Here is a 27,487-nt window from a genome sequence, read left to right as displayed (position 1 = left end):
TTGGGGGCTGGGGACACTGATCAGCCAGTGTTGTGCTCCTTTCGCAGGTACATCGCGGTGACGCAGCCCATCAAGTACGCCAAGCACCGCAACAGCCGGCGCGTGTGGCTGACGATCGCGCTGGTCTGGATGATCAGCGCCGCCATCGGCAGCCCCATCGTGCTGGGCCTCAACAACACGCCCGACCGCCGGCCCGACCTCTGCCTCTTCTACAACTCCGACTTCATCATCTACAGCTCCCTCTCCTCCTTCTACATCCCCTGCATCATCATGGTCTTCCTCTACTACAACATCTTCATGGTGAGTACTGCTCTGCACAGTCTGCTTTACTACTCGTGAGATAGAGAGAAGAACACCACTGCTCCCTTCCACTTATTGAGGCGTAGCACCGTCGCATCGCTCCTGTCACTTGTTAGGACGGTATCGTTATAGGCATGAGTCATCGACAGATGTCACCAGCTGATGTGGACCTAAGTTACAGAGCTGCACGTAGTTGTACTAGTAGGCGGCAGAGGTCAGCAGTTGACGGACAGTGCTAGCAATCGTAGTCAAAACGATGTCGTAAAGTTATGTTTGATTAATATTTAATGTATTTGCATAATTATAATTGTTTTATATGTGTAGTAATTAGCAGTGTGAGTGTTGTATAAGTGAAGAAGAACAGAAGTAAATGAAAATTGTTTTGTTTATTCACGAAGTACCAGTTAAACTATACAGGTGATTTACTATAATTAAATGTGCAGTCAGTTTATGGTACTAATAAATCGTGAGTAGAACACAAATTAATCGGTAATTTCAGAAGGAGTAATTTTATATTTGACACTTTTCTAAACTTATTTATTTAGCAATTGCCATCGAAAGAAATGTTTTACTACCATTGGTCATTGAAGTAAAGCGCGGGTTAGCGCGGAATAATACTGCAACCTGATTTGCTGTTTGTGATATCAGCCAATCAGAAAAGTGCAGGCTCGCGCCAATCTATGCTGGGAACAAAGCCTTTGGTGTGATCAAGGGGGGTCAGGGCTGAGGGTTCGAACGAGTAACATTTCATTGAAAGCAGCTCCGACGAAAGTACTGTAAAATCGCGGAAAATGCTAATTATGAGTTCGTGAAGTAGTACAAAATGTATTTAAGTGAACGGTATAGTGGAAGTAGTGTGGAATTTCGGACTGAATATCAAAATTATTGCCTTTGACTGTTAGCTAAAACAGCGTGGCGTGTTGTGCGATCTAAGACTAGAACAGGTATTTCGTGTAGAGAAGAGTGCACAACATTTGAGCGAGCATTTTCATAACTAAACGATCCGGTGGACTCTATTAACTTCGGTAACGGGCGTAAATACAATAAACTGCCTACGTGTGTGATTGTGGTGTGCGCGTGGACTTTACATTGTCTTGCCACTTAGTGCAGACTTGGCAGTATTAACTGTGATGTTTATCGTAAAAATACACCGGAAAATTTACATTGCCAAGTTAAAACTTTTATTTCAGTAGCTAGCCACATCCCGTTCACCGGACAATTCTATGTATGTTGCGACCTGCAATAGACAGTAGTGGTCTAGTATTTTCTACTACAGCTTTTAGCTAGACAAATGAACATTGCTGGACACTGGCAGGGAAGTAAAAAGTAGCATGTCGGGCCGCACTGTGAACGACAGAATAAAAGTCAGCTGTTAATTATTGTGATATGCGTAGAAAGTGCATGTTTGCAGCGCAGCACACAGCAGTTATAAGGACCATCCACGATACCACCGAGGAAAAGCATTTGGTAATGGCGGCAATTAAAATGGTGTGACTCCGTCTTACACCTAAGTAAAAATAAAAATATTGTTAGTCTTTTATTAGTATTACTCTGCTCTGTTTGAGAAATCTGCTATAATGAACGCCTATAGGCACTCAGTCCCATTTGCATGTTGTCTAACAGCCTCCAGGAGCAACAAAAATTTGATTTTCGTTATGGTTAATGATTCCGTAGAAATGTTGGAACACGTGAGGCAATACTGACCCTACCACTTATCTTAGAAGAAAGATTAAGAAAAGGCAAACCTACGTTTCTAGCATTTGTAGACTTAGAGAAAGCTTTGACAGTGTTGACTGGAATTCTTTCAAATTCTGAAGGTGCAGGGGTAAAATACAGGGAACGAACGGCTATTTACAATTTGTACAGAAACCAGATGGTAGTTATAAGAGACGAGGGGCATGAAAGGGAAGCAGTGATTGGGAAGAGAGTGAGACAGGGTCGTAGCCTATCCCTGATACTATTCAATCTGTATAATGAGCAAGCAGTAAAGGAAACGAAAGAAAAGTTCGGAGTTGGTATTAAAATCCATGGAGAAGAAATAAAAACTTTGAGGTTCGCCGATGGCATTGTAATTCTGTTAGAGACAGCAAAGGACTTGGAAGAGCAGTTGAAAGGAATGGACAGTGTCTTGAAAGGAGGATATGAGATGAACATCAACAAAAGCAAAACGAGGAAAATGGAATGTAGTCGAATTAAGTCGGGTGATGCTGAGGGAATTAGATTAGGAATTGAGACACTTAAAGTAGTAAAGGAGTTTTGCTATTTGGGGAGCAAACTAACTGATGATGGACGAAGTAGAGAGGATATAAAATGTAGACTGGCAATGGCAAGGAAAGCGTTTCTGAAGAAGAGAAATTTGTTAACATCGAGTATTGATTTACGTGTGAGGAAGTCGTTTCTGAAAGTATTTGCATGGAGTGTAGCCATGTATGGAAGTGAAACATGGACAATAAATAGTTTGGAAAAGAAGAGAATAGAAGCTTTCGATATGTGCTGCTACAGACGAATGCTGAAAATTAGATGGGTAGATCACATAAATAATGAGGAGGTATTGAATAGAATTGGGGAGAAGAGGAGTTTGTGGCACAGCTTGAAGAAGGGATTGGTTCGTAGGACATGTTCTGAGGCATCAAGGGATCACCAATTTAGTACTGGAGGGCAGCGTGGAGGGTACAAATCGTAGAGGGAGACCAAGAGATGAATACACTAAACAGATTCAGAAGGATGTAGGCTGCAGTAGGTACTGAGAGATGAAGAAGCTTGCACAGGATAGAACAGCATGGAGAGCTGCATCAAACCAGTCTCAGGACTGAAGACCACAACAACAACAATGGTTAATGACGGAAGTTAATAATGTAAAATGTTATCATAATATAGTCTTTAACAGTTACAATCTTACTTTATAAGTTTCACACAGTAAGGCAACATAACTCATCGTGAGAAGATTAATCAGACTACCTACATGTAGTATAAGAGAAAGACAGCAATTTCCGACATCCAACCAACTTTACCCTTAATTTCCAAATATATCCGAAACCTTTCCGCCATGGCATCCCCCATCATCCCACGAAATTCTGAAAGGAAAAAGGGCCTACAAATCACCGTTAATGCCATAAAGCTTCAGCTTTAAGTACGACATACTAATTTATTATTTCATTGCTCCTAACCGTATTCCTAACACATTTTCGAGATACAGTGCACACACACTGAAGAGCCAAAGAAACTATTACACTTGTCTAATATCGTGTAGGCCCCCCACAAGGTCGCAGAAGTGCCGCAACACGACCTGGCATGAATTCGACTAATGTCTGAAGTTGTGCTGGAGCGAACAGACACCATGAATCCTGCAGCACTGTCCATAAACACGTAAGAGTACGACGGGGTTTAGGTCTCTTCTGAACAGCACGTTGTAAGGCTTCCTGTCCGGGGAGTGGTGGCAAGCGGAAAGAATATTCCTGGAGCCACGCCGTAGCAATACTGGACGTGTGGGCTGTTGCACTGTTGATGGCCCAGCATTGAAATTTGCACCAGTTTGCGGAAGGGTTGCGCTTCTGTCACGCTGAACGATTATCTTCAGTCATCATTCGTCCTGTTCATGTACCATCTTTCTCCAGCCGCAGTGATGTCGGAGATTTGATGTTTTACCGGATTCCTGATATTCACGGTACACTCGTGAAATGGTCACACGGGAAAATCCCCCTTCATCGCTACCTTGGAGATGCTCTGTTTCATCTCGTTGCACCGACTGTAACACCACCTTCAGACTCACTTAAATCGTCATAATTCTCCTTGTGGAAGTAGTAACAGATCCAACAACTGCGCTAGACACTTGTTGCCTTATACAGGCGTGGCCGACCGCAGCGCCGTATTCCACCTGTTTACTTGTCTCTGTACTCGAATAGGCATGCCTATACCAGTTTCTTTGTCACTTCAGCGCAAACCACTGAATGTACATGCTAACTTACAACGATGGACGACACGTAGTTCACAATGTTTTTATTTATTTATTTATTTATTTTTTTTGAATCATCGCTCTTTGGTTTGCGTTCATTTCAGAGTAGAAATTGCAAATTACGTCCTCAGCTACTTGCTTCATGTAAGTCATCCTCTTTCTTCTTCTATAGTTTCTATCATCTACAGCTCACTCTAGTGCAGTGGGGGTCATTCCCTGATGTCTTAACGCATGTCCTGTTATCCTGTCCCCTCTTCTTGTCAGTGTTTTCAGTATATTCGTTCCCTCGCCGATTCTGTGGATAAACTTCTCATTCTTTACCTTATCAGTCAACCTAACTTTCACCACTCCTCAGTAGCACCACATATCAAATGCTTCGGTTCACTTCTGTTCCACTTTTCCCACAACCCGTGTTTCACTAACGTGAATTGCTGGGGCCCTAACGTACGTTTTTAGGTGTTTGTTCCTCAAATTAAGGCCTGTGTTTGATACTAGTGGATTTCTCTTGATCAGGAATAATCCCCTGGTAAGTGCTAGACTGTTTCAGTATACTCCTTGTTCCGTCCATCATCAGTTATTTTATCTCCAACGTAGCTGAATTGCCACTTCTCAATAATTTCGTCTTTCTTCGGTTTACTCTCGCTTCCATATTCTCTACCCATTAGATGTTCAAACCATTCAGCAGATCATGTAATTCCTCTTCGCCTTCACTGATAACAATGTCTTATCATTGATATCCTTTCACCTTGAATTTTAGTCCTACCATTGAAGCTTCCTTTTATATTCATCATTGCTTTTTCCATGTATAGATTGAACAGTGGCGGTGGAAGACTGCGTCCCTGTCTTATACTCTTTTTGATCCGAGCACTTCATTGTCGATCTTCCAGTCTATTTTTTTCCCTTGGTTCTTGTACACACTGTGTATTACCCGTCATTTCAATGTAGCTTACCCTTATTTTTTTTAGGCTTTACAGCACTTTAGATTGTCGGACTCTTTTTCCAAGTCAAAATATCCTATGAACTTGTGATTTTTCTTCAGTCTTGCTCCCATTATCAACCTCTACGTACTGCCTTTTCGTCTCCTTCAGCTTTCCTAAAGCCAAAGTCGTCATGTAACAGATCGTCAGTTTTCCGCTCACTTCTTCTGTACACTATTCTTGTCAGCAACTTCGAAGCATGAGCTGTAATGGTGACCGTGCAATACACTCGCATTTTACTGCTCTTGTTACCTTCGGTTCTGTGTGGGTGATGTTTTTCGAGAAGTGTTATGGTACATGGCCAGTCTTATACATTCTATACACCAAACTAAATAGTCGTTTGTTGCCAATATATCATATCATAAACATCGAGACACTTATGAAACTAGACTACTGGCCATAAAATTGCTGCACCAAGAAGAAATGCAGGTGATAAACGGGTATTCATTGGACAAATATATTATACTAGAACTGACATGTGATTACATATTCTCGCAATTTGGGTGCACAGATCCTGAGAAATCAGTACCCAGAACAACCACGCCTGGGCGTTGAGTCAAATAGAGCTTGGATGGAGTGTACAGGTACAGCTGCCCACGCAGCTTGAACACGATACCACAGTTCATCAAGACTAGTGAATGGCGTATTGCGACGAGACAGTTTCTCGGCCACCATTGACCAGACGTTTTCAATTGGTGAGAGATCTGGAGAATGTGCTGGCCTGCAACATGCATTAATCTGCATTATCCTGCTGAAATGTAGGGTTTCGCAGGGATCGAATGAAGGGCAGAGCCACGGGTCTTAACACATCTGAATTGTAAAGTCTACAGTTCAAAGTGCCGTTAATGCGAACAGAAGGTGAACGAGACGTGTAACCAATGGCACCCCATACCATCACGCCGGGTGATACGCCAGTATGGCGAGGACGAATACACCCTTCCAATGTATGTTCTCCGCGATGTTGCCAAACCTGGATGCGACCATCATGATGCTGTAAACAGAACCTGGATTCATCCGAAAAAAAGACGTTTTGCCATTCGTGCACCCAGGTCCGTCGTTGAGTACACCATCGCAGGCGCTCCTGTCAGTGATGCAGCGTCAAGGGTAACCGCACCCATGGTCTCCGAGCTGATAGTCCATAGTGCTGCAAACGTCGTCGAACTGTTCGTGCAGATGGTTGTTGTCTTACAAACGTCTCCATCTGTTGACTCAGGGATCGAGACGTGGCTCCACGATACGTTACAGCCATGCGGATAAGATGCCTGTCATCTCGACTGCTAGTGATACGAGGCCGTTGGGATCCAGCACGGCATTCCGTATTAGCCTCCTGAACCCACCGATTCCATATTCTGTTAACAGTCATTGGATCTCGACCAACGCGAGCAGCAATGTCGCGATACGATAAACCGCAATCGCGATAGGCTGCAATCCGACCTTTATCAAAGTCGGAAACGTGATGGTACGCATTTCTCCTCCTTACACGTGGCATCACAACAACGTTTCACAAGGCAACGCCGGTCAACTGCTGTTTGTGTATGAGAAATCGGTTGGAAACTTTCCTCATGTCAGCACGTTGTAGGTATCGCCACCGGCGCCAACCTTGTGTGAATGCTCTGAAAAGCTAATCATTTGCATATCACAGCATCTTCTTCCTATCGGTTAAATTTCGCGTCTGTAGCACGCCATCTTCGTGGTGTAGCAATTTTAATGGGCAGCAGTGTAGCTTTTTATAAAACGTAGGGGTCATTACTCAGATTATACGCTTCCAGTATTTGAAAATAAGTGCAGTTAATGAACTTCATAAAACTGTAAACGTAATTTTAAACCATTTCTAAAAATTTTCTTTCTTTAAGGGTTCACACGCTTCACGTCAAATGTGTATGACGCTGCGTCATATGTAATCAGACCCTTGAAACAGTTTCGTACAAGAAGAAACGGAAGATCATGTTCAGTGCCTTGTCGATAATAAGGTCATTCTGTAGTGGTAATAAATTTATTTTCAGTTTGAATATAGAGACGGAGCACAAGCTTGGGTTACGGAAGATTGTGGGGGAAATAGGGTGCGCCCATGTAAAGGAACCACCCCTGCATTTGCCTATTATGGGAAATAACACAAAATCTAAATGCTGATGTCCAGACGGGTATTTGAAACATCATCCTCCCGAATGCGAGTCCAGTATATGACCACTGTGCCACTTCACTCGGTGTTATATACACGGGAGTTCGTTACTTTAAAGAATAAGGTGGAAATTACTGATTATCATTTCAACTGCGTGTCTGTTGCGCTTAACGACAAGTCAGTAATTAATTTGGGTTTAACATTGTTACAACTAATTTGTGCACCTAAATTAAAACTGATAAATTAGTTTTTTTTCATCGCTTATACCTGGCACTTTCTTCCATTGTGAGCCTTATCTAGGAAGCAGATACAGTAATTCTGGTCCTTGTACCGTGGCTTGAGGAAGGTAAATTAGTGCTTATGAGAGGAAACACTGTCATAGTGATCTCTCCATTGTCCAAAGATTGTGGCCTAGTCCTCCATTCAAATCTCAGGGAGGGGATTGCCAAGAGGGCAGGTGACCATGAGAAAAACGTGGAATAGCCAACGAAAGGGTAACATTTTACAAGTCAGCACGTGGAATTTTAGAAGTTTGAACGAGGTAGGGAAGCTAGAAATCCTGTAAATGGAAATTCTAAGGCTCAGTCTAGATATAGCAGAGGTCAGTGACTTGAAATGTAAAGATAACAAGGGTTTCTGGTCCGACGAATATCAGATAATATAAACAGCAGCAGCAAATAGTGTAACGGGAGTACGATTGCTGACAAGGATAATTTGCCGAAGAATCGTAAAGGAAACTGAAGATCGTTTAAATAACGATCACTTTGGCATTAGTAAAGCTAAAGGCAGCGTATGAGACAGTCCTGACGCTGCGCTTAAAAATGGAAGCAACACTGTATAAAAATCAAGACAGGATCGTGGGATTTTTCGACCTAGAATATGAGTTTAATAATATAAAATGGTGCAAGACGTTCGAAATTGTGCTAAAACTGGAGTAAGCTAAGCAAGGAGGGTAACATTAAGAGTGCAACGGTAATTCTACTGTTAAACGCAGAGGAGAGAGCGGATAGGTCGAAAGAGTGCATTGAAGGGAAGATTTGTCAGATGTGATAGAAGAAGAAACAGGGATCGATTTAGAAAAGATGGGGGATCCAGTATTAGAATCAGAATTTAAGAGAGCTTTGGAGAATTTAACATCAAATCAGGCAAAAGATATAGATAACAATCCATCAGAATTTCTAAAATCATTTGACGAAGTGGAAACAGATCGAGTATTCATGTTGGTATGCAGAATGTATGAGACTGGTGACACATCATCTGACTTTCTTAAAAATACAGTATCATCCACACAGTTCCCAAGGCTGCAAGTGCTGACAAGTGCGGAATTATAGTACAATCAGCTTAACAACTGGAATGGAAAAGAAAATTGAAGATGTGTTAGATGACGATCAGGTCGGCTTTAGGAAAGGTAAAGACACCAGAGAGGAAATTCTGACGTTGTGGTTGACAATACAAGCAAGATTATAGAAAAATCAGGACGTGGTCATACGGTATGTCAACCTGGAAAAAGAGTTCGACCATCTACAACAGTGCAAGATGTTCGAATTCTAGAGATGGGTAATATACAGTATGTATAAGGGCCAGGAGGGAATAATAAGAGTGGACGACCAAGAACGAAGTGATCGGATTAAAAAGGATGTACAAGAGGGGAGTAGTCTTTCGCCCATCGAAGAAGCAATGATGGATGTAGAAGAAAGGTTCAGTAGAGAAATTGGATGGTGTCGTGAATGGAATGAATAGTCTGATTACAGAAAGACAAAAATAAAGAGAAATAGCAGAAATGAGAAGATCGAGAAACTTTACATAAGGATTGATGGTCACAAAGTAGATGACGTTATGGAATTCTACTACCTAGGCAGCAAAATAAGTAATGACGAACGGAGGTAGGCGCGTTGCCGATTCCCATAAGAGTTCGGGCACTGTTTGTGCACTTGCACAGAAGAAGAAGATGGTCAAATGGCCGTTGAGAATGTGAGTTTCACGGGAGGCGTGCAAGAGATAAATCCCTGCAGTCGCGCTATCCTCTGTGTCCTCGGTGGCTCAGATGGATAGAGCGTCTGCCATGTAAGCAGGAGATCCCTTGTTCGAGTCCCGGTCGAGGTACACATTTTCATCTGTCCCCGTTGACGTATGTCAACGCCTGTAAGCAGCTAAGGGTGTTCATTTCATTGTAATTTCATTCTAACGAGCTACATGCTCACCGATGGTATCTGTTCTTTCGGACATGTCCGAAAAGACAGATACCATCTTAGTATATATATCAAAAAATAACTAATCAATTCAGAAAGATTTTATAGAAATGTAACACCAGGTCAGTTTTTAGGCCAACAAAGAAATTATGTCAAGCCCTCACAGCTGTAAACCATAAATGACCTGGTCTGTTGGCATGTGAGTTGTTACAAAATTGTGTATACTTGTGTGAGGTCTACATCAGAACTAAAAAGAGGTGTGTTAATACACATTTGGAAGAACACATTAGCCTTCACTGACATGGGGAAGTAGAAAAATTAACGGTAGTAGAGCACACTCTTTTGTCAGGAAGTAATAAATTGAAGTTTTCCAAAATCAAAATTTATCAGCAATGATGAACTGTTATCAGTGTTTGTATAGATAAACCACTGAAATAGTGGCAAAAAGGGCATTTCTGCCCAAGAGATGTTTACTAGTATAGGCCTTAACTTGAAGCATAAATTTCCTAGATTGTACATCCAGGGAACAGCATAGCACGGTAGTGAAACATGGACTATGAGAAAACTGGAACAGAAGAGAAGAAAAGCACTGGAGATGTACTGTTAGAGAAGAATATTTAAATTTAGTTGGACTGGTAAAGGAAAGGAATGAGGAAAAAAATAGTCCCATATCATTTATGCGTGATGTGCTTTTAAATTCACGTTGGCTGCCTGGCCGGTTGGTATGTGTAGGATGAGTGTGAGCATAGGCGGCTGTGGATCCGCTAAGTGAAAACCACTCTCTTCCTCCTCCTCCTCTTCTCCCACCTCCTCTTCTTGCTCCTCTTCTCTCCTGTTCTCCACTCTTGGTCTGCGTAGGCCGAAAGAGCGCCCTCTGAAGGGGCGCCTGTGAAGCAGCGCCTGATTGGCCTCTCCAGAAGCCGGTGGGCAGGCTGTCTCCGAGAGTTCTGTCCGCTCCGCACGCCGCATCACGTAGCCGTCCCCTCTGAAGAAACTACTTCTCTCTCTCTCTCTCTCTCTCTCACACACACACACACACACACACGTCACCACCTACAGCACTTTCTCAAACAAGTCGTGAAACAAGACCCTCATTAAAAATACATTTGCGTTCCACAAGCCACAGTACATGGACCAAAATAACCTCATCAGCTTCATACACCACTCCGGATGTAATAGTACACAGGAAGTATGCTCCCCATTGTTTTCTTCACTTGTCGTCACCCTAGAAATAGATTGGATGCTGTCTTGTATATCTTACTTTGAACCAGTAGGTTCAATTCTCCATTTTTATAGCTTAAACGTATATGTCACTCACCACCCACAACACTTTCTCAAACAACGCACGAAAGAGGACTCTCGTTAAAATTACATTTCTGTTCCATAAGAGTACGTGGATCAGAATTACCTCATCTGCTTCTCATACCATTCCGGATGTAATGGTACAAGGGAAATAGGTCTGCCATAGTTTTCTTGAATGGTCGTCAACTTAGAAACAGGACGCTGTATTTCATGTGCTACTTTGAACCAGCTTGTTCATTTCTCCGTTGTTATATCACTGACACTTGTACAGTCGAGTCAAATTAAGGAAATATCTGATACCTGACAGCTCTTAGGGCAGCGTTCAGCTGTGATGCGTGATTGGATTGAAGAGTTCCTAGGTAACAGAAGGCAGCATGTCATTCTCAATGGAGAGAAGTCTTCCGAAGTAAGAGTGATTTCAGGTGTGTTGCGGGGAAGTGTCGTAGGACCATTGCTATTCACAATATATATTAATGATCTTGGTGATAACATCGGAAATTCACTGAAGCTTTTTGCGGATGATGCTGCAGTATATTGAGAGGTTGTAACAATGGAAAATTGTACTGAAATGCAGGAGGATCTGCAACGAATTGACGCATGGTGCAGGGAATGGCAATTGAATCTCAATATAAACATGTGTAATGTGCTGCGAATACATAGAAAGAAAGATCCTTTATCATTTAGCTACAATATAGCAGGTCAGCAACTGGAAGTAGTTAATTCTATAAATAATCTGGGAGTAGGCATTACGAGTGATCTAGAATGGAATGACCACATAAAATTAATCGTCGGTAAAGCAGATGCCAGACTGAGATTAATTGGAAGAATCCTAAGGAAATGCAATCCGAAAACAAAGGAAGTAGGTTACAGTACGCTTGTTCGCCCACTGCTTGGATACTGCTCAGCAGTGTGGGATCCGTACCAGATAGGGTTGATAGAAGAGATAGAGAAGATCCAACGGAGAGCAGCGCGCTTCGTTACAGGATCACTTAGTAATCGCGAAAGCGTTACGGAGATGATAGATAAACTCCAGTGGAAGACCCTGCAGGAGAGACGCTCGGTACGGGCTTTTGTTGAAGTTTCGAGAACATACCTTCACCGAGGAGTCAAGCAGTATGTTGCTCCCTCCTACACATATCTCGCGAAGAGACCAAGAGGATAAAATCAGGAAGATTAGAGCCCACACAGAGGCATACCGACAATCCTTCTTTCCACGAACAATACGAGACTGGAATAGAAGGGAGAACCGGTAGAGGTACTCAAGGTACCCTCCGCCACACACCGTCAGGTGGCTTGCGGAGTATGGATGTAGATGTAGACGTAGACGGCTGGAGGTGGAAACGTTAACCGTCTATAGAGCTATGAAGAGTCGTTGCCGTAGAAACGTTGACGAATTCGCGTTGTAGACAAGCAAAGCAGTTGCGCTAAGCGTGCAGAACTTGTCCAGCACCATGTTTCTTAATTTGGATAATTTAGTTATGTATTTGTACATTATGCATATTTATTTGCACTACTGTTTCATGATTTCAAAGATCTTCTCATGAATACATGAAAATTAAACTCCTTGCACACTTCACTACAATCAGAGTTCATCTCTGCTTTCGTTTGTGATAGAAAATTGCCAAAATCTATACCTGGCAAATGCCGTGTTCGTCAGCTAGTAAATCAATAAATGTATTTTACTGCCCCCGATCGTAATGAGTATAAATTAGTACCAAAGAAGAAGTAGGTACTTGTTTCCCTGGACCAAAAGTTAGATGCACTACACAGGATGGGTGAAGGACAAATCTAAAAAAAAAGATTTCGTTGGAGAATTAGTTAATGTGTCAATGGTCTTAAACAAGCGAGTTAATGAAAGGTAACTGACTAGCTACTATATGATTTACGATTACGAAATTGTCGCTGTTCATTCGTCTGCAGACTATGACTATAGTGATGAATTAATTTACAAAGTAGGCGCTCAGTATGAGTACATTATGACACATACAGAACCCAGAAAGCAGCTAGACAGACTTACGGTTTATTTGGAACGTCAGATGGGGACAGCTTTGGATGAAGTATTAGCCGGCCGCTGTGGCCGAGCGGTTCTTGGCACTTCAGTCCAGAACTGCGCTGCTGCTATGGTCGCAGGTTCGAATCCTGCCTCGGGCATGGATGTGTGTAATGTCCTTAGGTTAGTCAGGTTTAAGTAGTTCTAAGTCTAATGGACTGATGACCTCAGACGTTAAGTCTCATAGTGCTTAGGACCATTTGAGCCATTTTGAGCCTAAGTTGGTGGTGAAAAACTCGCGTGATCGTGCTGTTTTGTGCTGCGCAGAAACGGCGTTAATGATCTGGATAAAAAAAAAACATGTGCTGTTACACTGTCCAGTCTCAGTTAGTGTGACCACCTGTCAAAAGCCTGAATAACCACCTCTTTCAGCGCGAACAGCTACGAGAAGTGAAGGTCAGTGAGGTCCATGAAGGTATCCACAGGGATGTGGAGCCATGCAGATTCCAACTCCATGGCCAGCTGCCCTAGCTTTCTAGGTTGAGAACCCAAGGCGCGAACAGCCCAATGGAGGAGGTATCACAGATTTTCGACTGAGTTTAGTTCATTCAGGGGAGTCCAGTAGTCAAGGAGGTACGGTAAAGTCACCCTGGTGCTCTTCGAAACACCCGCTTACTCATACACTGCGAGCTGTGTGATACGTTGCGTTGTCCTACTGGTAGATGTCATCACTGCCAGGAAAAAACAAACTGCATGTTGGGGTGGACACGGCCCCAAGGATAGATGTATACCTGCGGTGATCTTCTGTTCTTTTCAGAATGACTATGTTACCTAGGGAATGCCACAAAACCATTCCCCAGATAATAACGCTTCCTCCTTCAGGTTGGACCCTTCCAACGATTCTTTTTGTATGTCTATCCTTGTGCCTGGAGATTTGGGGAACAATATCCGTTCACTATTGTAAGAAATTGAAACACCTACAGCCGTCCTTACGCTGTCATTTATTGGGTAGCTACGAGTTTGAGCAGTTGAACGGAATGGACAGTGTCATGAAAGGAGGGTATAAGATGAACATCAACAAAAGCAAAACGAGGATAACCGAATGTAGTCGAATTAAGTCGGGTGATGCTGAGGGAATTAGATTAGGAATTGAGACACTTAAAGTAGTAAAGGAGTTTTGCTATTTGGGGAGCAAAATAACTGATGATGGACGAAGTAGAGAGGATATAAAATGTAGACTGGCAATGGCAAGAAAAGCGTTTCTGAAGAAGAGAGGTTTGTTAACATCGAGTATAGATTTAAGTGTCAGGAAGTCGTTTCTGAAAGTATTTGTATGGAGTGTAGCCATGTATGGAAGTGAAACATTGACGATAAATAGTTTGGACAAGAAGAGAATAGAAGCTTTCGAAATGTGGTGCTACAGAAGAATGTTGAAGATTAGGTGGGTAGATCACGCAACTAATGAGGAGGTGTTGAATAGGATTGGGGAGAAGAGAAGTTTGTGGCACAACTTGACCAGAAGAAGGGATCGGTTGGTAGGACATGTTCTGAGGCATCAAGGGATCACAAATTTAGCATTGGAGGGCAGCGTAGAGGTTAAAAACCGTAAAGGGAGACCAAGAGATGGATACATTAAGCAGATTCAGAAGGATGTAGGCTGCAGTAGGTACTGGGAGATGAAGGAGCTCGCACAGGATAGAGTAGCATGGAGAGCTGCATCAAACCAGTCTCAGGAGTGAAGACCACCATAACAACAATGAGTTTCGGCGCTTGAATTCACCATCGTCAGGCCTGAAGGGTTTGTCACAATCCATATATGCGATGCACCAATGACCTACAACTGGTTTATGCAGACTATCTGTAACTATGATGTCGTCTCTCCAACCATCAACTGTCAAGAGGTTTGACATCATAAGGACGGCTGCAAGTGTTTCATTTTCTTCCAAGTTTCGATGACCGTTGCGGAGTGTTTGCTTTCAGAATTTTCACCCTGTACCCGCCCCCTCTCAACTGAAAAAGGCATCTGTCTTCACGAAGTGGACGACGAGTTGCGCTACTGGCTTGCAAATTCCAGCCTTCGTCGCCGACGGGTGCATGACCCAGGCAACTGATGTGGACGTCCATACACAGCAACCTTCACTGAACAGCCGTTGAGGACACACTGTTAGTAGCCAATTGGTTTATTTGGGCAGTCAGTAGCCCAGAATTCATCTTTTCACCCGGCCTCATCTCCACAGCCGCCGTTCACCACTTGTTAGCCATGGGCCGTGGTGCACCATAGTAGCCCCGGTGTCTGTTTTGGATAGCGCCATTTTGCGACGCACAGTGTACTTTAACTACGGTAGCATGTGAACAGTTTAAAAATTTAACCAAAAGCCAATGATGATGCCATTTGGACGTCCTAATTGTCGCTTACAACGACTGCACAGTTTTCAACGTCCTCCCCTTCTCTCCCACTCCACTAATAATTCTGCCTCATGCTGTCCGGGAGCGGTTATTGCATGTTGACGTCGAACATATGCGTTGGTCCCATTAATGTGGCTGGATCCTGTATTTACACTATATTACTATCCAACGGCCCAGACTACACACGAATTGCGGAAGATACAGTCGAATCGTGCGCCAAGTTGGAAGTTTCCTGCAGACTCATGACGCTTCCGGGGAAACGTCCGTTAGGACGCTCATTTACTATGTACCTCATTGTTTGAATGTCCCCACAGTCGCACGTACTGTCATTGTTAGCTGTTTTTGCACATATCTTCTTCAACAATGGTACACGTTAAGCATTACTCACCCCTCCCTTAGATGACGAAAGCCTGGAATTTTAACTGTTGGGTGCTGGTTTCAGGTTTCCTTGGCTCGCCATTCACATATCTATTTAGAGTCGCAGATGAACCTAGTGGCGAGCATTTGCATCCTTCTTCATACATTGGTCTTCTTGATTTCAGTCGTTTCATAGGCAGCGAGAATAAATCTCCGTGAGCAACAGCTGACTCACTCTTAGAAACTTGCTGGATAAAGTTGTAGACAGCCACATTTTGACAAAGGTGATTGGCAGCCAGCGTGTAGGTGTGGATCTGACTGTGCCCTGCTGCGTTAAAGGGAACGTCAACTTTCTTCACATGTATGCTGCAGAACCAAGTTGGGGCGCAATATTCTGTTTCAGAGTATTCCAGCGCAACAGAAGGTCCAAGGAGAAACCATTCATTCGCTCCCCATTTGCTACCTGCCACCTTCCTCACCACATTGACTCAAGTTTCTAAATCCTTAGCTGTGTAGAAGTGTTTATGGTATTTCAGCGTATGTGACATCAAGACCGAGGCACTTCAGTCTGGAGCCGCGCGACCGCTACGGTCGCAGGTTCGAATCCTGCCTCGGGCATGGATGTGTGTGATGTCCTTAGGTTAGTTAGGTTTAAGTAATTCTAAGTCCTAGGGGACTTATGACCTCAGATGTTAAGTCCCATAGTGCTCAGAGCCATTTGAACCATTTTGACATCAAGATATTTTAGCTTTTATGCCAAGTGGGACAAACTGTGGGATGATCTTTGCTGATGCCAGACGATTAGAGGGGTAGGAAATACATACTTCAGATTTAGGAACATTAGGTCTAAGTCACCGTGTCTGAAAATATCCATGAATTTTAGTGAGGCTGTTTGTTAGGAGTTCTCAACATTTAGAGAGATGTTCATTCTGACATGAAATAGCAAAGTCATCCGCATATTGCTATTTCCCGCTGGTCAAGTTCGGCAGACCTGCTGTGTGGAGGTTTCTTGTCACAATGTACAGGGCGACAATTATTGAACAACATGAAAAAAGCGTAAATTAGTTACAAGCTATAGCGTGCTCACCGTTTATTCAAGATATAAACATCAATACAGATATTCGGATTTCGGTTATGAGATGTTCTATATGCGTCTCATCCTTGGCGATCATATGACGCAGACGAATAGTGGAATTCTGCATACCTCCTGAAGTGTCGGAACATCGATGCTGTGGATGACTACCTGAATGGCTTGGCTATTTTCACTTCAGCAATGGTTTTGGGTTTATTGCTGTACAGCTTGTCTTTAATACAGCCCTACAAAAAGGAGTCGCATGTGTTCATACCCGAAGAATATTGCGGCCAATCGAGGTCCACACCAAAAGGCTCTGGGTATCCTGGAGCCAGATTGCAGTCCTCCAGGACATCAAACAGTCTCCTGCTGCGATGGGGTCGAGCTCCGTCTTGTATGAACCACGTCTTGTCGAAATCATGCTATGGATAATGTGGGTGAAATAATTTTCCAAAACCTTCACGTACCGTTCGGTAGTCGCCGTACCATCAAGGAATATGGCACTGATTATTCTGTGACTGGACATTGACACCACAGTCACCCGCTGAGGATGAAGAGACTTCTCGATCACGAAATGCGGATTCTCAGTCCCCTAAATGAACCACATTTACTTACTAACGAACCCATCCAAATAAAAGTGGGCATCGTCAGTAAACCAAACCATGCTGCCCATACTAATTCCCACCACGCCCCACAGCCAACCGTGCAGTTTCAACGTCCTAACGAAAACCGTTCAGAAGTTATGACGATTTTATTTCATATAGTTCAATAATTGTCATCCTGCCTGTAAAAGCAATGTATACGGTGTGTCTCTAAGTGAAAAAAAATACAATTTTAAGTTTACAGGAATTACGCTACGTTATTCTAATTTTTCTTCTTAACTGCCGGTTTATCCAGATTTTTGATAATCCTGTTGATCTACAGTCCAACTTACCTGTATTAAGAAATGATAATTAATGGCAACCCTCAACGGCCAACAGGTTTTGTTGGTATACCTCAATGGAAACAGCTGAAAATGTATACCCCAACCGGGACTCGAACCCGAGATCTCGTGTTTACATGGTAGACGCTCTATCCATCTGAGCGACCGAGCGCACCGGGAATAGCGAGACTGCAGTGACTTATGCCCTGCACGCTTCCCGTGAGACCCACATTCCCAACTGTCCACAACCTACCAACGTAATGTTCCTGAAGGATATTTGCCCATTCACTCATTACTCGCGCCAGCTAAGGTGACAATTCCCGTAAGAGTTCGGGCAAACTGCGCACATTCACACAAAAGGGAGGTCAACGGCCGGGTAGACTTTAACTATATGAAGATAGTAACTTTTCCGAAAGAATAGATACCAATGATGACCATGTAGCATCTCTAGAAAGAAATAATTAATCGAAACCTTCAGCTGCCAACAGGTGTTGGTATAGCATGCGAACCACGCGAACCATCATCTTAGTTGGCGCGAATAATGAGTGAATGGGCAAATATCCTTTAGGAACATTACGAATGAGGGTTGTGGACAGTTGGGAATGTGGGTCTCATGGGATGCGTGCGAGGGATAAGTCCCTGCTGTCGCGCTATCCTCTGTGCCCTCAGTGCCTCAGATGGATAGAGCGTCTGCCATGTAAACAGGAGATCCCGGGAACGAGTCCAGGTCGGGGCACGCATTTTCAGCTGCCCCCATTGAGGTATATCAACAACACCTGTTGGCAGGTGTGGGTTTCGATTAATTATCATTTCTTTCTAGAGAAGCTGCATGGTCATCACTGGTATCTGTTGTTTCGGAACAGTTACTATCTTCGCATAACTGATTTACTAAGCATCGAAAACGGAGCACGGTGCACAATTCCAGTTACAGGTTGCCTATCAGAGGCCTTCCAAGCCAACAAATATTTGATTTCAGTGTCAAAAATTCATAACTGAATTTAAATATTTAAAATGCTGTCATAATCTACCAGTCAAATGGTATACCTTAAGTTAGAGTTTTAGCACGGTAGATCAAGTACTAAACTTAAAAACCGTATTCATAATTAACGGCCGGCCAGGGTGGCCGAGCGGTTCTAGGCGCTACAGTCTGGAACCGCGTGACCGCTACGGTCGCAGGTTCGAATCCTGCCTCGTGCATGGATGTGTGTGATGTCCATAGGTTAGTTAGGTTTAAGTAGTTCTAAGTTCTAGGGGACTGATGACCTAAGATGTTAAGTCCCATAGTGCTCAGAGCCATTTGAACCATTTTTTTTTTTGTAGCCAATGATGAAATATTATGTCTTCGTTAGACGATAGTAAACAGCTATTAAAAATTTTCAGAAAGTTCTAATTTAATCACTCATCTGTAGGTGAAAAATATATTCTAAGTAAGATTAAGAGCACACTATCTAGTTTAAGTGACATGTTTCATCCCATCATGTATGTTCTGAACTGTTCTTGTAGAATATAGCAATAGCTCTGTACCATATAGCTGCCTAAAAAGTTCTTGCAGATGCATGTGAAATGCCGCCATACGATTCTTTCGACATCACGAATCAAATGAAGTACACGTTCATCAGACAATAATTCCCCAGTCTCGGCTCCTACACATATTCCTTCCTTTATTTTTGATTCACTAATACCTGAAACCTTTTGCAAGTAGATGGATGTACGGGATATTTTGTTCGTGTCTTTCATATGTTCTTGATGAGTGCCAGTTTAATGTGCAAAGCAAGTAAATACATGTTTTAGAGGTCAAAAAGAAATGCGTTCTCCGAATTCGTCTTTCAGAGCAGGCTATTTTTCCCCAAAGTAGTGTTTTTATTGTCTTGGCTGTTCTGCTCGTGGAATTAGCGATCATTTTGTATCACGGCTCCATGCCGAGAAGAACTGGAACTACTTAGAGAACCCCACATACGCGCCTCTGCTGTTTCTCATATTGAATAAGTTTGCGTAACAGTTGAAGGTTCTCATATGCCCCTCGAATTTAGCTACAAGGACAATAGTATGCAAACGATATTTGTTCTCCCTGTGGAGAAGTATATTTTCACGCTAACATTTCCTGGAATCTTCTAACAAGTGCCACTCATACAAACTAAATTCACTGCCAAGTGAATCGGCATTATTGGGAATAAAAAAGTCATCTTCCTCGGTGAAACGGGGACAAACAGCTGTGTCTCATTTGATTCGCAGTGATAATGAAATGTTGGATCTGTACGATTATCGCCTTCACTGTGATCTGTCGGTTTGGCACTGTGTTCATCTCACAATAGAACAAGCTCAGTAGACAATGGCAGCGGCAATTCTTCATTACGCACAAACGAGAAAAGAAACTCATTAAATAACAACAAATTCTAGAAACAATCTCTTCGCAAGAAGCCAAAATCGGAAACGAAGAAGGGCTAGAATTATACAACCTGAACTATCCAATTTGTGACTGACGATTGCGCCCCAAAAGACTAAAAGTCATATCGAATCCTACATATGATCAAACAAAAAAGAAAACTTCACAAGCGATTTCAGTTGGAAATACACAAACAGGAGTGAAATAGGGCAAACCTCATAGTGGAACAATAGCTGCTCTATTTTAGATCTAAAAGATGAACAGCCACATGCCAGAACCTAGACCAGAAACAAGTAACTTGGTTTTGGAAAATATTTCTTAAAAAAGCTGGCCTGGACCACCATAGCGAAACGCCTCTGCAGCACAATGACAACGTACTCACCAGAGGTGAGGGTGAAGTCGAGACTTAAAAAATCTATCTCCTACTGACGAAAAGCCGGAATCACAAAAGGGAAATAGAAAACGAAGCAATCACATTACCAAATGAGGAGTCACTGCAATCTGAATCCGATTGATTGCGAACAAACGAAACAGGCAGCCATGAAATCGAAGAGTCAATTTCAAGGGGAAATAACAGCTCGTCTGGTAAAAACAACGTTAAACTCACGCTACGCCAATTGTTACTAGAGTGCCTGAAACACTTGTTTCAGACGGCCATGCGGTTCAGTAGTGGAACGAGGTTAAAATAATCATATCACCCAAAAGTAAACAGGCCTCCACATGTCCCACATATATTTAGGCCCATAACACAACATCATCAACATCAACATACATACTACGCAAGCCACCACAGGGTAGCTGGCGGAGGATAACTAATATCACAACTATTCATCATTTCCTGTTCCAAGGAAAAACGACAACCTATATGATTCCATGCAAGGCCCAGACACGTTCATAGGATTTGTCGACCTGAAAACTGGTTTCGATAGTAAAACATGGTGCAAGATGTTCGAAATTATCAGAAAAGTATGGGTAAGCTATAGGGAAAGAGAGGTAATATACAATACATAAGAGAACCAAGAGGGAACAACAAGAGTGGGAGACAAAGTGCTCGGACTAAAAACGAAGTAAGACAGGGATGTAGTCTTTCGCACCTCCTGTTCAGTGTATACATAGAAGACGCTATTACGGAGGTTCTAGAGTGGAATTAAATTTCAAGGTGAAAGGATACGTAGGCCAACGATGGAAAAACGTTTTTGCTGAAAATATTGTAATGTTTTTTAGGGTGGGAAATCCAAATATGATACTTAAAAAAACTATCACCCGCCATTTTTATAGTATATAATAAAAAGCATATTAATCGAAAACTGAGGGTGGTCTAAAAAGACTAAGGCAAGATTTGGATTCAGCTTATAAAAATTTATAAAGATCAGCTATCAAAGTACAAAAAAGATTTTTTTTTTTAATTTTCGTTGGTCTGTGATATCAATGATACGATTCGGTGATGACGTTGCTATCCTTAGTGGAAGTGAATTACAGGATCTGCTTGATTGGTTCAAATGGCTCTAAGCACTATAGGAATAACAGCTGAGGTCATCAGTCCTCTAGAACTTAGAACTACTTAAACCTAACTAACCTAAGGACATCACACACATCCATGCCCGAGGCAAGATTCGTAGCTGCGACCGTAGCAGCCGCGTGGTTCCGGACTGAAGCGCCTAGAACTGCTCGGCCACCGCGGACGGCTGCTGAATTTAATGGACAGTCTAGTGAGTACAGAATATGGACTGAGAGTACCTCGATGAAAGACGAAAGTTATGAGACGTAGCAGAAATGAGAACAACGAGAAATTTAACATCAGGACTGGTAGTCATGAAGGAGATGAAATTAAGGAATTCTTCTACCTAGGCAGCAAAATAACCTATGACGGTCGGAGCAAGGAGGACACCATAAGCAAAAGCAGACTAGCACTGACGAAAAAGGCGCTCCTGGCCAGGAGAAGTCTTACTAGTATCAAACATAAGTCTTAGTTCGAGGAAGAAATTCTGCAAACGTACGTTTGGAGCACAGCTTTGTATGTCAGTGTAACATGGACTGAGGGAAAAACAGAAAAGAAGTGAATCGAAGCATTAAAGATGTGATGTTATAGAAGAATTGTGAAAGCTAGGTGGCTTGATAAGCGAAGGAATGAGGAGGGCCTTCGGGAAATGGGCGAGGAAAGGAATGTATGGAAAACACCAACAAGAAGGGGCAGGATGGTGGGAGTCTGTTAAGACATCAGGCAATCACTTCCATGGTAATGGAGGAAGCTGTAGAAGGTAAAAACTGCAAAGGATATCAAAAATTCGAATACACCCAGCAAATATCTGAGGACATAGATTGCAATTGCTGCTTGGAGAAGAAGAGGTTGGCACACGAGAGGAATTCGTGACATGCTGCATCAGACCAGTCAGAAGACTGTACATACTAAAGAAGATAAGGTCTAATTTCTCTCACGGTGGGGTCACCAGGATAGTGTTGCAGTCAGCCACTGATATCGCTTCTCTAAATATTCTCAGTAGATTTTCGTGAAATTAACGACGCCTTCCCTCCACAGTTTTCCATTTGAGTTCCCGGAGCATTTCCAGAATAATAGCTTATTCACTGAGATTATTGGTGACCAATACCGGAAGGACTAGGTATTTCTTTTAACTCTAAGGATAGTCTTGGAAGCTTTTATACGTCGATTTGCGGTATTTTTGCTAAGTTTTCCCTCCAAATCAGGACAATTAATACATATGCTGTGATAAGTTTTTTTGAGAGATGGGCGTTTCATTTCGTAGAATCATGCTGGAGTGTTTGTAATGAGAGATAAGTAGTGTTTTAATACAGCTTACATCAATGTCTGCCGGTGCTCGTTGCTTTTTAGAACGGCAGTTTGCTGACCACTTATCGTTAAGCTGCTGGCACACAGAGGGTGCAGTAATGGACTGTGCGGCTGGTCCCAGCGGAGGTTCGAGTCCTCCCTCGGGCATGGGTGTGTGTGTGTGTGTGTGTGTGTGTTTGTCCTTAGGATAATTTAGTTTAAGTAGCGTGTAAGCTTAGGTACTGATGACCTTAGTAGTTAAGTCCCATAAGATTTCACACACATTTGAACATTTTTTGAACACAGAGGGTTGGGGAGAGATGCCTGGCCGGTGCCTACAGCGCCAGGTTCACCTCAACAACCTGCTTGCCGACTGGGTAGCCAGGGACTGCGAGACAAATATTTTTAAACAAATTAAATGTATATCGCATCCTATAGTGTGGCGGAGACATAGTGTACCTACGGTTACGCGGCTGTGCTGTGATCCTGTGCAGGGACAGCAGAGTTCAAATATGGTTCAAATGGCTCTAAGCACTATGGGATCTAACAAATGGTTCAAATAGCTCTGAGCACTATGGGACTTAACATCTAAGGTCATGAGTCCCCTAGACTTAGAACTACTTAAACCTAACTAACCTAAGGACATCACAAACATCCATGCCCGAGGCAGGATTCCAACCTGCGACCGTAACAGCTGCGCGGTTCCGGACTGAAGCGCCTAGAACCTCTCGGTCATAGCGGCTGGCCAATAGCAGAGTATGTGGGGTTGTAGATACCTATAGGTAACGTTTCTGCGACTCCCTATCATGATGGTACACGTGCTAATAACCTAGGGAGAAAGTACCAACTGCGTGTTACGTGCATTGTCGACTTAATATGCGACGCTGTGCTTCTTCTTCTTTATTGGGGTACTTTTTTTAAAATAATGATGAGTAAATCATGTCCATCTTGCATTGTGATTGGCTGAGAGCATCATAACGTCAACCCGACGTGATTAGAATTACGAAAATATGAATAAATACGTAAAAAAAAAAAATGTGAGAATACTTACAAATCTTCCTGGCCCCACGAATGACGTAATAGAAGCCAGGTGACAAATTTGTTATAGATACTGCCTGATCCTTTCCCTATGCTGTCCTGCTCATGAGCGTCCTTCTAGCTAGAAAAACAGTTATTACTGCCAGTAATTCGTGGCTGTTGCTGCAACAGTATTGTCGAACAGACACGCTGGAAGCCGGCCAGTGTGGCCGAGCGGTTCTAGGCACTTCAGTCTGCAACAGCACCACCAGTACGGTCGCAGGTTCGAATCCTGCCTCGGGCATGGATGTGTGTGATATCCTTAGGTTAGTTAGTTTTAAGTAGTTCTAAGTTATAGGAGACTGATGACCACAGATGTTAAATCCCATTGTGCTCAGAGCCATTTGAACCACTTGAACACGCTGGAACCTGATACATAATTACCTTGGAGGACACCTATTAATAACGATGACACACTCAGCTTTCGTTAACACAAATATAATTTTTTTCCCACTATGTTGTGAGCCTGCTGCTCATGACAGGTAGACAGCCACATGGAAAAATATTAACTTTTTCCGCTAACTACCCACTGCACTATCGCACCACAAAAGATAATTTTTTCGAGTAGCTGCCCATGTCACTGCGTACTCTTGAGGAAATTAATTGGCTGCCGAGTAAGCAATGCAGCTCGTTAGGGGCTCAGCAATTTCGCCGCTGCCCTATGCTCTAACGTTGGGCTGCTCGAAGCAAGAAGTGATTGGGTGCTGTAAAAACAATTATAATAGCAACAATATCAATGTCTGGTTGCAGAAAAACGATTATAAACTATTATAATAGCAAAAGTATATTTGGAAAAGCTTACTGCCTTTTTTGCAACATTTGAAAATGCTTGTTGCAGCTGCTGACAATGCTGATGAACTGCCACTCCACGCAGAGTCATGGGAACCATAAGGTCAAGAGCTCATTGGCCGAATAGCCTAATACTCAAATGCCATTGGTCACTAAACACTAGATGAGGGAGGGAGAGGGGGACGATGCGAGGGTGTGAGAAGGTACTAGACAGAGAGCGCCATTACGTAAGTGACCAATTAGCCGAGATGCGTACCTGCTATCAGGGTCAAGGGTCAAGTCGTAAATTACGTGTTATCTGAGATTCAGTGATCACTGTCATCTTAATAATGCTCGCCGATTTCTTCATTCAGAGAGGGCCTTGTTTCCTCATAGTTCGGTTTTTGTTCTGTCCCTGCTGTCCCACTCACACAGAGAGTGGCTGTGATTTGTATGCTCCAGCTGCATTCCAAGAAGTAATCAGCTTGTGATACGCCATCTACATTTCAAAAATGGCTCTGAGCACTATGGGACTTAACATCTGAGGTCATCAGTCCCCCAGAACTTAGAACTACTTAAACCTAACTCATCTAAGGACATCACACACATCCATGCCCGAGGCAGGATTCGAACCTGCGACCGTAGCGGTCGCGCAGCTCCAGACTGTAGCGCCTAGAACCGCTCGGGCACTCCAGCCGGCCATCTATATTTCTCATATTTGATGTGCAGGTAGGAGTTTAATTTTCCAGTGTGTCCCCTTCAGATTAAGTGAATCAGTAATAGGATCGTCGTCGAGTACACCATCTCAGGCGCTCCTGTCTGTGATGCAGCGTCAAGGGTAACCGCAGCCACGGTCTCCGAGCTGATAGTCCATGCTGCTGCAAACGTCGTCGAACTGTTCGTGCAAATAGTTATTGTCTTGCAAACGTCCCCATCTATTGACTCAGGGATCGGGACGTGGCTCCACGATCCGTTACAGCCATGTTGATAAGATGCCTGTCATCTCGACTGCTAGTTATACGAGGCCGTTGAGATCCAGCACGGCATTACGTATTACCCTCCTGAACCCACCGATTCCATATTCTGCTAACAGTCATTGGATCTCGACCAATGCGAGCAGCAATGTCGCGATACAATAAACGGCAATCGCGATAGGCTACAACCCGACCTTTATCGAAGTCGGAAGCGTGATGGTACGCATTTCTCCTCCTTACACGAGGCATCACAACAACGTCTCACCAGGCAACGCCAGCCAACTGCTGTTTGTGTATGAGAAATCGATTGGAAACTTTCCTCATGTCAGCACGTTGTAAATGTAGCCACCGGCGCCAACCTTGTGTAAATGCATAGCACAGTATCTTCTTCCTGACGGTTAAATTTCGCGTATGTAGCACGTCATCTTCGTGGTGTAGCAATTTTTATGGCCAGTAATATAATTACTCGCAAATTATCGGTGTCAGGAATTCCGAGATTTTCGAGAATGTTGTAATTTTAATTTTTTGTGTAATTTCGCTTCGCTGTTGTATTTCTTTAATTTAGGCTTTATACGAGGCGCGTTCAGTAATTAACGCTACACCTTTCTATTTTTTTTAAAAGAAACTTTGGTTTTGTTCGGCATTGCAATACACCATTTTCTTCCCCACTCCTTTGGCCACAAAACCCTATTTTTCAACGTAATCCCGTTCAGTGCGACTGTCTTACGCCATCGTACTGGGATGGCCCGTATGTGCGCGCAGAACCACTCTCTGCTAGTGGAGTGCATCCTTCGTTGTGCCAAGCAGATGGAAGTCGGATGTGCGACTCAGGGCTGTAGGGTGGACGAGGAACAACAGCTACGAGATGGAGTTTTGTGAGCTCCACCTGGGAGCGCAGACTTACGTGAGGCTTTGCGCTGTCATGGAGAAGGAAAAATTCTTGTATTTTTGTGGCAACCAATACTCAGAAGTAATACTACACTCTTAAAATTTAATCGTTGCACATGAGGGAGGACATCACACAAAGGCCGTTGCCATGACTTTCCAAGCTGAGGGAGGAGAGGTGGACAGTTGGGAATGTGGCGCAGCTCTATGGGCTGCTCTTGAATACCCCAATAAGTGGACGAGTGATTCAGTAGTGCCAGGAGACACCAAGATGAGTAGCAACGTGTTTGACTGTGATCCGTCGATCACGTCGAATGAGACTGTCCGCACGTTCCAGCATGCAGGAGCCCGGACGGGTTTGTGCGACTTGATGACAGGTGCCGCGCCCAACGACTCACCACGCTTTTGTTCCCTGTCAGCTCTCCAGAGACATTTTGCAAGCGCCTGTGAATGTAATGCTCTGGTTTTGTAGAGGCAATTCTGTATCAATTACTAGTATTACTAGCCTTTGAAACATTGCATAAGCTACACCTGTCGTAAGTATAGGCTGTCAGGGAAAGTTTTGTATGTAGAGTTCACGACGAAACTGCGATGTTAGCACTGGCGTGTCAGCGGTAGCACAGTGGTTAGCCCACTGGAATCGCATTCGTGAGGACGACGCATCAAAGCCGCATCCTGCCGTTCTGATATAGGTTTTCGGTGATATCCCTCAATAGCTTAAGGCAAATTCCAGGATGGTTCCTTTGAAAGGGCATGGCCTATTTTCTGCTCATCCTTCGCTAGTGCGAGTTTATGTTCGTCTCTAGTGACTGTTTTTAAGCGATATAGCAACAAATTAAGAATTGACGAGTTTTTTCCTTTTACGTGTACTGCGAAACCTCGTTTCGGACCAGATTTCATGTCTCTAGATCAGTGCAAAGTACCCGATAGGTTTTGATGAGTTTATGAGAGTCAGTTCCTTGATCTTACCTTGTAACTGAGTAGACTTAGTACCTTAAATTATTTGCACCGCCAAGGAACCGTAGTCTT

At 43.2% G+C, this 27,487-nt stretch overlaps 1 protein-coding gene across 1 annotated transcript in view; it reads left to right on the top strand.

Moving 5' to 3' along the window:
• The window catches only part of LOC124717306 (dopamine D2-like receptor), a 168,887-nt gene that overhangs the window by 95,571 nt on the left and 45,829 nt on the right, over positions 1 to 27,487 (top strand). The window contains exon 2 of the mRNA XM_047244132.1: positions 48 to 300. Coding sequence (XP_047100088.1) covers positions 48 to 300 — 253 coding nt within the window. The remainder of the gene's footprint in view (positions 1 to 47; positions 301 to 27,487) is intronic.

Source organism: Schistocerca piceifrons, chromosome 9, assembly GCF_021461385.2.
Source record: "Schistocerca piceifrons isolate TAMUIC-IGC-003096 chromosome 9, iqSchPice1.1, whole genome shotgun sequence".
NCBI classification, from domain to species: domain Eukaryota; kingdom Metazoa; phylum Arthropoda; class Insecta; order Orthoptera; family Acrididae; genus Schistocerca; species Schistocerca piceifrons.
The sequence above is the reverse complement of the archived record's forward strand: the minus strand, read 5'-3'. Positions and strand labels throughout refer to the sequence as shown.